This window comes from Moschus berezovskii, chromosome 27, assembly GCF_049115385.1.
Source record: "Moschus berezovskii isolate FMDL1 chromosome 27, NW_MosBer_1.0, whole genome shotgun sequence".
NCBI classification, from domain to species: domain Eukaryota; kingdom Metazoa; phylum Chordata; class Mammalia; order Artiodactyla; family Moschidae; genus Moschus; species Moschus berezovskii.
The window spans coordinates 23188366-23200510 of record NC_142486.1 but is presented as its reverse complement, the minus strand read 5'-3'; the positions used below and the strand labels follow the sequence as shown (position 1 = coordinate 23200510).

Genomic DNA, 12145 nt, shown 5'->3' with positions numbered 1-12145 from the left:
GGACGTGAGTTTGAGCAAGCTCCAGGAGTTGGTGATGGACAGGGAAGCCTGGCATGCTGCAGTCCATAGGATCGTAAAGAGCTGGATATGACTGAGCAACTGAACTGAACTGAACTGAAAGATCTAGTCTGCCAACATTAAACTTAAGAGTAACTGTGACAGGTTCTTTTCCCTTACACCTTCTCTTATACAAGTCACCTAAAGCTTCGGGAGCTAAATGAGTTGTGCCCTTTGGAGTGTCAACTGCAAATTGCCACTTGCCATCTACCTGTATACGGATTAAATCATGTGCTGCTGCAGTTGCTGATTTTCAACATCCCCTAAAAGGAGTTCAGGGGGAAGAGCAGAAATGAGACACTCTGTGCTCTGAGAAAAACTTGCAGCACAGGCCTTCAGATAGACATTTTCAGTAGCCATTTTTATTAGCTCAATTCTTATATCTCCTTACATCTAGAAAAGCACCAATACCCTTCACGGTGATGAGTGCTCCTTGTGACTAGCAGAAACCTGAAAAAAATATGTGCTTGATTGCATGTATTCCCCCTTCACCAAAATTACATGTATATTGACCTGCCCCCTACCTCCATGGAGCAATTTCTTAGAGCTATCTGAAGTGCTGTTTCCCAGACTACAGTCTTCTTGTTGCCCCAAATAAAACTTAACTTGCAATTTTCACATTGTGCAATTTTTTAAAGTAAACAGGGCATGTGTAATGTCAATGAAAAACCTAGGGGAGGGGATGCTTAATTGGGAAGGGGCTCTAAATAAACCTCTTGCCATCAATTACTTTCACAGAAAGGACTGTCCTACAGCAATCAAAGGGTTCTGGCTCATAGGATATACCAGTATGGGCTGCTTATAACTGTAAACCTTTCATATTCAGAACTATATATACTGCCCCAGGATTTATAGGGAAAAAGAAAAGAGGCACAGAGGGGTCAGGTATTAGTTATCAGGAGAGGGATGGGTTTTAGTGGAAGACGGGCTTCCATTTAACCTTGTCTCCCAAATTTTCCTTGATATACCAACACCCTGGCTTGTGTATCCCAGTTTTCGTTTACCTGGACATATGCTTCAATCCCAAGTTTAATAACTTCCTGCATACTGGCAAGCATCATCTGTTCCACCTGCAGGAGCCATTTTTCCACCATGCCCTGCAGGTTGAGACAGACAGAGAGGCAGTGACAGTTAACAAGCCTGGAGGGAGGGACCATGGGCAGAAGCCAGCTTTCTCTCAGCAAAGGGCTGGAGGGAGGCCAAAGGTTTGTACACCTTCAGGCCAATATTCTTCAACTATTGGTTACACTTATTTACTGTATTCTCAGAAGTGTATGCTTCAAAAAAGGGTCAATAAAGACTTTTTAACACACATTTCTTTCACATTTCCACAAAGACAACTTCTCAGGAGACAACTGACACATTTATACTTCAGATTGAGAAATAAGATATTGTCTGTCATGTCAGTAAATAAAAGAAGTTGAAGCCACCAGCAATTGCAGCCACCCTGTATCCCCTGAAGGTGAGCCCTGAGGGAACTCAGGAAGGAGACAAAGAATACCTGCCGACAAGCTGCAGTCACCCCCAAGGGTGCAGCTTAAGGAAACTCAGGATGTGAAAACACAGGATACTGGCCCCAGAAAGCTGAGGTGGATATCAAAGGACTGATTTCAGTGAGCCCAGACTCTTGCATACATAGAAAAGCAATAAATTCCTTAACTTGTGATATCTGGTTTTCTTTCATTAACAATAATCTTTTAACATTCAGAAGTTGCAAAACTCCTAAATATCCTGGCTCCCCTCCAACCTCCAGCAGTTTTCTCAGGCTTACTTGAGATGCTGCCTCCCTAACTTGACATCCTGAGAATGTATGCTGAATAAAACAGAACTCAACTTTTAGGTGATACATTTTTTTAGTCTATAAGTTCATAAAATAAGTTGTCCATTTCTAATTGAACAGTTTTAATTCTTGCATTATTCCAGCCGTCCTCAAACTTTGCTGAGCATTGGAATCATCTGAAGTTCTTTAAAAGTTATGGATTCCTGAACCCCACTCCCAGACATTCTGATTTGATTGGTATGGGATGCAACCACGGCAAATGGAGTTTTTAAAATATCTACAGGGAATTAGAATGTGCAGCATATTATTCAGTGTTAGAATTCCAGGTAACAGTACCTGCTGACTTTAAGTGCTTGTAAGCCAGCTGGTGTCTGGCTCCAAGGTGTGATTTCTAGTTGCTGAAACTTAAATGTGTGGGTGGCAAGATGGTCTACCCAGCAAGGCCAAGAATGCTAGTCTGCTTCTACTGTGAGGTGCTGTCATGTTCAGCAAGAGTGGAAGTAACTTACATTTTACTCGTTATATAAGGGCACATGTATAAAAAATGTGAGTTAAATGGCATTAAATGCATGATGTATTATTTTTAAAAAACACCTGCCCCTACTGGACAGTTTATTGATCTGACTGGATCTCTTTGAATTTGGATCTGCTCATGGGGATTTAAACAGTATTAGTTGTTTGGATCTGGTTCCTGCTACTGTCTCCACCTCAAGTTTTATTGAAATTTTCCACAAATTTAGGGTGCCATGTGAATTGCAGTATAATCTCCATCTTAGAGATGAACAAGCAGAGCCAGAAAGATTAGTTCCCCAAAGTCGGCTGTGCTACGTGCTTAGTCTCTCAGTCACGTCCGACTCTGCCACCCATTGGCCTGTAGCCCGTCAGGCTCCTCTGCCCATGGGATTTTCAGGCAAGAATACTGGATTGGTTGCCATTTCCTTCTCCAGAGGATCTTCCTGACCCAGGGATCGAACCCACATCTCCTGTGTCTCCTGTATTGCTGGCAGATTCTTTACCTGCTGAACCATCAGAGAAGCCCCAAAGTTACCCCATCATTAAGTTGTGGAATCTAAATGTTCCACACTTAGTCTGAAACCAGAGTCTAAATGCTTAACCAACATATAATCTGCTTCTGTTTTGCTGTTATAAAGAAAAGAACTCAAAAATGGCTAAATGGAATTACTTTGGCTTGAGCTGGGTAGATTTTCTGTTTGAATGGAACGATTTCTTTTTCTGAGCTGATCATGCCCACAATCTCCAGACTGTCTGTAAACTCCAGCTTGGCAATTCCTTCAAAGCACTTCTTCAAGTGTGGCTGCACCCGGAGAGGGTCCTTTGTCTCTGACAATATCTCCAGCAGCTCATCATTTGATAGGAAGAAGAACCTATTTCAAAGCAAAACAAGATGGCTACTGGAACCTCTTCTAAGAGCTTCTATTCCCAACAAAAGTGATACTCCCCAACAGGTAGATGACACTCGAGTGAACACCAGCTACTTCTAGGGCCTTTTCTAAGGCCAACTCCCCTTCGCCATTTTTCATCTAGGGCACAGAGACTGGAGACAGTTTTGACTCAGAGCAAAAAAAAAAAAAAGATGAAAGCTGGTATATGTGGGTTTAATATGGCTGTGTGTGAGGAGTTGGTATCAGTTGAAAGACATCTAAACAGAGCAGTGATTCTTAACCTTGTCTGCAGCTTAGAATCATCTGCAGAGTTTAGGAAAAAAAGTTTCAATGCCAAGGTTCCACTGCCCAGAGATTCCAATACTGATCTGGGATCTTATATTTTTTAAAAATCCCTGCGATTCTAATGTGCAATCAGTGTTGAGAACTACTGGGCAGGAGGAAAGAAAGCTTCCTTATCTTTCCTTATTCTCAGAAAATGTTACAGGTGGGAAATAAGTGCACATTAATAATGAGCCTATTTATGTGCAGAGGGCTTTATCATGTTTTATATTAGAGATAATGCTTAGATCTTAAAGGCAGGGACAGCAAACTTTCAGAAAATGTTCTAGGGATAAATCTCTACAGTAACCGCTAGGTTTTAAGTTCAGTAATGGAAGGATCATATAATGACAGTTTTCACTGTATGTATTGTTGTTCAGTTGCTATGTCATGTACAACACTTTGTGAACCCATGGATTGCAGCACACCAAAGTCTTTTCTGAGAGCACTTACTTTTGTTCCATAAAAATACACAAAGAAATACTGATACTTTGTGTATGTAGTTAATTAACTTAGGGAGAAGATGAAGCTTGGAGAATTTAAATAACTGAGTGTCTTATCCAGACTACCTGAATTTGTCCATTTACCAGTCTTATGCTTTTTAGCAAGTTTTGTTTCCCCATTTGTAAAATTGGGCTAAAAACAATGTTAGCGACTTCATAGGATTATTGTAAGGGCTAAATCAGATAATATGTGTAAGCACTTAACGTGGTGACCTGGCATATGGTAAATACTGTATTAATGTTGGCTATTATTCATATTTTTATTAGGGAAAACCTTAGTGGGCATATGATTGGAAGCTCATATTTCAGAGGTTTCCTCTTAACAAAGTTTTGTGCTTCCAAGTCAAGGTTTTTTTCACTATCCGTGCTATATTTGTGTTATCCAACACTGAAGCCCTTAGCCAAATGTTGCTATTTACATTTAAAAAATTAACACTAAATAAATTAAAATTTTATTAAGTTACACTAGCCACATTTCAAGTGCTGGATAGCCAATATGTGGCTAATGACTCAAACTGAGGTTTGCTGCTGCTGCTGCTGCTGCTGCTGCTAAGTCACCTCAGTCGTGTCCGACTCCGTGTGACCCCATAGACGGAAGCCCACCAGTCTCCCCCGTCCCTGGGATTGCTTAACTCCAAAGTCCAGGTTTTTGAGTACTATACCCCTCGAACTGGGTGTCTGACCATGCTGGCTCCATTGGTATCCATTCAGCCTCACTCTAAATAGCGACTATGAAGACATGCCTCACCCCTGAGAGCTGTCTCTAGGGGAATGGAAAACCTCTAAAGAATATGGAATAGATGTGTGTGTCTGCTTGTGTGCTTAGTTGCCCAGTTGTGTCCAACTCTTTGCGACAGTATGGATGGTAGCCTGGCAGGCTCCTCTGTCCATGGGGATTCTCCAGGCAAGAATACTGAAGTGAGTTGCCATGCCCTCCTCCAGGAGATCTTCCCAACCCAGAGATTGAACCCAGGTCTCCACACTCAGGTGGATTCTTTACTGAATGAGCCATCAAAGAAGCTCATGGAATAGATGAGTAGAAGCCAACTCTCAGTATATAAAAAAAGTAATTCTACCCATATACGGGTCAAGAGGGCAAATTCAAACAAGAGAACAATATTAGATACCTGGGAAAAAACAGTCTCTTCTTCTCCAAGTAATCATTCAGCCCTTTCTGGATGTCCTCCAACAGAAGGTTGGCTTCTTGAAGTCTCTCAGCCATCCGTGGCTGGTCCGCTGCCATCAAAACCCTGGTATCTTTCACCTGGGTTCCATAAAAAGGTGATAATCATCAAGAGGTTCCCAGATTCTGAGACTGATTACTGTAATGAGTGTGTGACTAGTGCATCAATTAATGACCCTCCTAGCCTAATTACCTCCTAATCCCATAAGGGTAACTGTTCATAACAATACCCTTGGCTCTGGCCATGACTAAATGGGCTGGGGTTGGGCACCTAAAAGCAACAAAGCCAATTACATTTTAACTACTGGGATTGTGCAATCAGACCATGATAGTCTATACTAGTCTACTCTGGCCCCTTGAACATTTGTTAAATAATTGAGTAACCGAATACAGTGAATTATTTGAATTCTAAAATTATTCTCAATTTATAAGCTTTATTACATTATCTTGTAACAAATAAAATCTTATCTTTCATGAGAAATGGTAGCTAAATTATCCAAATTTAAATAGTTACCTCTATGAAGATGGGACTTCAAAAGGCCACTAATTTTAATATTTCCTATTCCCATGTTTGAATTTTTAATAATAAATAACCAGAAATTTAAAAATTATAAAGATATTGAATTGGAAAAAATCAGCTTAGGTAAAATCCAGTTTACTTATAGATTTCAAGGGATATGGTAGGACTGCATAACGAGAAACATCTATTTGGCATCCCACATTCCTGATGGTGAGATGTGCTAGGCAGTGAAAACTCACAGCTTGGGACATAAGTGATTTCCAGTAATTATCAACGATGGCAAATTTCCTGCCCTCTTCTGGCATCTGGGCTATGATGTCCTCTGAACTGAAGATTGGTTCCAGGTACAGCCAAGTGGCTTGGCACTTTAACCAGGCATCCAAAATTTCCTGCACACGAACTAGCTTTTCTTCCCATTTCTGCAAATTTAGCATTTCATATCTGAATCATTAACATGCCACTATGCATCACAGACCCACTGACTAAACAAATGAATGCATTAATTAACTTATTCAGTCATTCACTTGTTCCACAAATACTTACTGAGTGACCCCTATGTCCTGCTCACTCTTCTAGGCAAAGTGGATACAGCAATGAAAGAGAAAACAAGATTCCTTATCCTTATAGAGTTCTTAGTGGAATAATCACAACAACAACAACAATGCTGCTAATTAACTGAAAGTGTCAGCTCTGCTACAAGCTTGTTTAAAAAATTTACACTGGAAAGCATCCTGAAAGAGATAGTTAAAAAGTTAAGGTACACCTTAACTTAAGGTGTACCTTAACTTTTTAAGGGATAATAAAAAAAGCAGGAATAACAAAACGAATAATAAAAAAAACAAGGAATAATAATAAAAAAAAAGTCTAAAAAGGAATAATACTAATTTAAAAAAAACAAGCCTAAAAAGGAATTTAAAAAATATCCCGATTTTCAGGGTCATCTTAAGAAACAACAATAACAATAATAGTTTTAAGGTTTACTCTGTGCCAAGTGATGGTCCGAGTACTTTACGTACATGAAAATCAATTTAATCCAACAGATTCACGAGGGAGATATTATTATAAAACTTACTTTACAGATGCAGAAACTGACATATTCAAGTAACTGGTCCAAGGTCACACACCAATAAGGGCCAGAGTCAGAATTTGAACACAGACAGTCTGGCTCCAGTCTATATCCTTAGCCTATTCTACAAACAATGATCAAAGAAGGCTAACCTCCAGTAGTTTACATTCTAGATTTCTAAAACCAATGAGATATTTTCCAAATATATTTTTGTTTGGTGTACTCAAAACACTTGTCTTCTCTTTTTAGCAGACTGTCGCAAAAGCTCAGTCTGCCAGACTGTTTGTTACAAAGGCTTACTTGGTTATTGTTTTTGGTATTTATAAGCTTCCCTGGTGGCTCATTTGGTTAAGAGTCTGCCTACAACCTGGGAGACCCAGGTTCAATCCCTGGGTGGGGAAGATCCCCTGGAGAAGGAAATGGCAATTCACTCCATCATTCTTGCCTGGAGAATTCCATGGATAGAGGAGCCTGGTTGGGCTACAGTCTATGGGATCACAACAAGTTGGACACAATTGAGTGACTAACACTTTCAGTCTTTTGTTGTTGCTGCTTTTTATCAAGAGAAAGTGGGTTTTCTTTTTAATTGAACTGAAAATCTTCTGTTAGGACTTCCTTGCAGTTCAGTGGTTAAGACTCCATGCTTCCACTACGGGGGCGTGGGTTAGATCCCTGGTTGGGGAACTAAGGGTCTACATGCCTCGTGGTATGGTCAAAAAGTAAAAACAAAACAAAAACTTTCTGCTCCTCCAAGAAACCCAGAGCCTAATGGGCCATCACAAAACATTCAATCTCATTTCCTCTTACCCGGCATTCAGTTTCTATTGGTTTGACAAATGGAGAGCCACACATGGTCTGGGTTTTTATCACGTGATCATCAAGTAAAAGTTGAATGTCATCAACTGCGCACAAGATGCTTGTATCCTGCAAATAAAAATGACCCACCCTGTTAAAATCACAAGACTTCTTTCCCACAACTTTTCATACTGATCCCCAAAGGACTCACAGCTCAGATCTCCACCTCTGTGGGATACTATATCTTATAGGAGAGAGAGTCTTCTATTTTCTACTTTGAAAATATTCTTAAAGACTTTTCTACCCCCTTTGCAGAAATCAAATGTGGTCCAAACCTAGATCTGCAACTAGTATCTGCTGTCTGGAGGAGAAAGAGTTCTGTCCTCTTTTCTGTGTTTCTGATTTTCTGTTCACTTGCTTTCTTGGCTCCCTCAGGTAGCTAATCTGCTAATCTGCTTAGATTAGGTTTGATTCCCAAACCATGTGCCCCAGGGCACTATAGCAAACTCACAGCAAATAACTTCAGTCATTTAAAAATAAAATACAAATATTTTCTTTTAATTTATATGTACTTTTTTCAGCTATTAAGTTGATGGGGCACAAATATTTAAGTTGTCTGAATTCAGTTACTTCATAAGCAAAGCTGTTAAGTATTTCTTTTGGACTAGGGAAGGGAGCCATTTTAAAAGTACTCAGATACCAACAGCACCATGAACCAAGAAAGTTTGGGAACCTCTGACTAAATAATTATTTGTCATATTTTACAAGGCAATAGAGAAGGCAATGGCAATCCACTCCAGTACTCTTGCCTGGAAAATCCCATGGATGGAGGAACCTGGTAGGCTGCAGTCCATGGGGTCTCGAAGAGTCGGACACGACTGAGCAACTTCACTTTCACTAGCAGTTAGGGTTCAGTTCATTTCAGTTCAGTCGCTCAGTCATGTCTGACTCTTTGCGACCCCATAAATCACAGCACGCCAGGCCTCCCTGTCTATCACCAACTCCCGGAGTTCATTCAAACTCACCTCCATCGAGTCGGTGATGCCATCCAGCCATCTCATTCTCTGTCGTCCCCTTCTCCTCTCAGCCCCAATCCCTCCCAGCATCAGAGTCTTTTCCAGTGAGTCAACTCATCACATGAGGTGGCCAAAGTATTGGAGTTTCAGCTTTATCATCAGTCTTTCCAATGTACACCCAGGACTGATCTCCTTTAGAATGGACTGGTTGGATTTCCTTGGTTACTATGTCTTAAAAGTTAGTCCTTGTAGATGGACTTTTCTTCTTAGGCCATGTGGCAAGCAAGCTTATAAGGGGCTGTCCCCCTGTGGTAGGTCTGGTCTTTCTTACTGTTTTCACTTCCTTTAGGCTTATATCTGGGTGGTTAATTTGGAGCTAGAATATATTTTCTCATCCACCTTTTACCAGTAGCTCTGTAGTGGGAGGTGTGTCCAGCTGTTTAATAAAGTGGTACATTGATTGTCATTTTGCTGTTGACCATTGTCTATAGCTACTTCAATCAAAAACTCTGAAGACTGACCAGAAGTAACTGAGCTGTTATCAGGTTCCTCAACTTAACTCCTCAACTCAGCCCCAAAGCCTCTAACTATCTAATCTAATCAGACCATGTAACACTTTTTAGCCTGGTCTTGCTGGGAGGGGCCCCCAGTTCTCCTCCCTTCCATTGACTTGTCTACAGTTGCTAATCAAGTGGCAATGCCAAAGAACACTCAAACTATCGCACAACTGCACTCATCTCACACGCTAGTAAAGTCATGCTCAAAATTCTCCAAGCCAGGCTTCAGCAATACATGAACCGTGAACTTCCAGATGTTCAAGCTGGTTTTAGAAAAGGCAGAGGAACCAGAGATCAAATTGTCAACATCTGCTGGATCATGGAAAAAGCAAGAAAGTTCCAGAAAAACATCTATTTCTGCTTTATTGACTATGCCAAAGCCTTTGACTGTGTCAATCACAATAAACTGTGGAACATTCTGAAAGAGATGGGAATACCAGAACACCTGATCTGCCTCTTGAGAAACCTATATGCAGGTCAGGAAGCAACAGTTAGAACTGGACATGGAACAACAGACTGGTTCCAAATAGGAAATGGAGTACATCAAGGCTGTATATTGTCACCCTGATTATTTAACTTATATGCAGAGTACATCATGAGGAACGCTGGGCTGGAAGAAACACAAGCTGGAATCAAGATTTCTGGAGAAATATCAATAACCTCAGATATGCAGATGACACCACCCTTATGTCAGAAATCGAAGAGGAACTAAAGAGCCTCTTGATGAAAGTGAAAGAGGAGAGTGAAAAAGTTGGCTTAAAGCTCAGCCTTCAGAAAATTAAGATCATGGCATCCAGTCCCATCACTTCATGGGAAATAGATGTGGAAACAGTGTCAGACTTTATTTTTGGGGGCTCCAAAATCACTGTAGATGGTGATTGCAGCCATGAAATTTAAAGACGCTTACTCCTTGGAAGGAAAGTTATGACTAACCTAGATAGTATATTAAAAAGCAGAGACATTACTTTGCCAACAAAGGTCCGTCTAGTCAAGGCTATGGTTTTTCCAGTGGTCATGTATGGGTGAGAGTTGGACTGTCAAGTAAGCTGATAGCTGAAGAATTGATGCTTTTGAACTGCGGTGCTGGAGAAGACTCTTGAGAGTCCCTTGGACTGCAAGGAGATCCAACCAGTCCATTCTAAAGGAGATCAGTCCTGGGTGTTCATTGGAAGGACTGATGCTAAAGCTGAAACTCCAATACATTGGCCACCTCATGCGACGAGTTGACTCACTGGAAAAGACTCTGATGCTGGGAGGGATTGGGGGCGGGAGGAGAAGGGGACGACAGAAAGTGAGATGGATGGATGGCATCACCGACTCGATGGACGTGAGTTTGAGTGAACCTGGGGAGTTGGTGATGGACAGGGAGGCTTGGCGTGCTGTGATTCATGCAAAGAGTTGGACACAACTGAGCAACTGAACTGACTGACAGTTGTTAATCAAGTGAAATCAAGGCGCTGAGAGAAAGAGGAAAAGAAGTCACAAAGGATGACATGCAGCCTGGGAGAGGGGGAAGTATGAGGACCTTTAGGGTTTTAGTTCTCAACCCACACTGCACTTTAGAAAAGTCAGGGGTACCTTAAAAATACAGAATCCCAGGCCAGAGTGATATTGTGATTTGTATAAGACAGATATTTGGCCTCTGTCCCTGTTGTTGGCATAGCTCCTAAAACCCTTGGAATTTCCTAAGGGATGACAGAGATTTTGTTTTCTTTATTTTATTTTTTTTAAGGGGTGGGGCTCACTTTATTTTTGAAAAGCCTCAGGAGTTATTCTATTATAAAGGGACATGGCTGAACAGATAGGAGACGGATTCTCCATTGTGAGTTCTCCTGATGGCTTCCGCGAGGATCATGGAGATGTCAATCACCTGTATTTTGGAGCAATGCTTCATCTTATCCTCCTGAGGTATGGTATTGGTGACTACTACTGCTTCAAAGCATGCATTATTAATGAGAGAAATGGCTGGACCAGAAAAGATTCCATGAGTCAGGATAGCATAAACCCTGGTGGCTCTAGCTGAGAGAAGTTTGTCAGCTGCATGGCAGCTTGTACCACAAGTGTCAGCCATGTCATCCACAAGGATGGCCACACGGTCCTTCACATCTCCTACTAGCACCATGCGGTCCACTTCATTGGCCTTCTTCCGTTCTTTGTGAATCAAGGCAAAGTCCACATTCAACCGGTCTGCGATGGAAGCCACTCTCTTTGCTCCTCCAGCATCAGGTGAGACGATTGTGCAGTTCCTCCACTCAGAGATGTTCTCCCTTATCCACTTGAGGACCGCTGGCTCTGCATACAAATTGTCCACTGAGATATCAAAAAAGCCCTGAATTTGAGAAGCATGAAGGTCCATGGTAATAATATGATCTGCACCTGCTACAGAGAGCATATTTGCAACCAGCTTGGCTGAGATTAGAACCTGGCTCTTATCCTTCTTATCCTGCCGGGCATAAGGGAAGCACGGGATGACTGCAGTAACCGACTGGCTGAAGCAATCTTGCAGGCATTAATCATAATCAAAAATTCCATGAGATTGTCATTGATTTCACCGCAGCCACTCTGAACAATGTAGACATCCTCTCCACGAACACTTTCTCGGATTTCCACACAGGTCTCCTGGTTGCTGAATTTCTTAGTCACCACCTTGCCCAGCTCCAGGCCCAGGCGGTCGGCAATCTTCTGGGATAGGTCCTGGTGGGAGCTGCTGCTGAAGATTTTTATATTCGGCATCTTGGCCAACTACCCTAGGCTCTCTTTGCTTAACGATCACTGTTGCTGCCACCGAGACCCAAACCAAGTCGGCCCAGAGTCTCACTACTAAGCACTTGCATTTCTACTCTGCCATCTTCAGATTTTGTTTTCTTAATGAGGTGGCTTTTGTACCACATCTCAGGTGGGGAGTTGGCTGTCAGGAGAGTCAACTCTGTGATTAGAGAGTTGG

The 12145-nt window shown here is 41.6% G+C and overlaps 1 protein-coding gene and 1 pseudogene across 1 annotated transcript in view; both read right to left on the bottom strand.

The window, feature by feature from the left end:
• DNAH3 (dynein axonemal heavy chain 3) overlaps positions 1-12145 on the bottom strand; it is a 244562-nt gene that overhangs the window by 158542 nt on the left and 73875 nt on the right. Inside the window, exons 21-25 of the mRNA XM_055409629.2 lie at positions 7641-7757; positions 6007-6186; positions 5192-5328; positions 3021-3222; positions 1062-1154 (exon numbers count right to left, since the gene is read on the bottom strand). Coding sequence (XP_055265604.2) covers positions 1062-1154; positions 3021-3222; positions 5192-5328; positions 6007-6186; positions 7641-7757 — 729 coding nt within the window. The remainder of the gene's footprint in view (positions 1-1061; positions 1155-3020; positions 3223-5191; positions 5329-6006; positions 6187-7640; positions 7758-12145) is intronic.
• LOC129545435 (ribose-phosphate pyrophosphokinase 1 pseudogene) lies at positions 10717-11935 on the bottom strand (annotated as a pseudogene).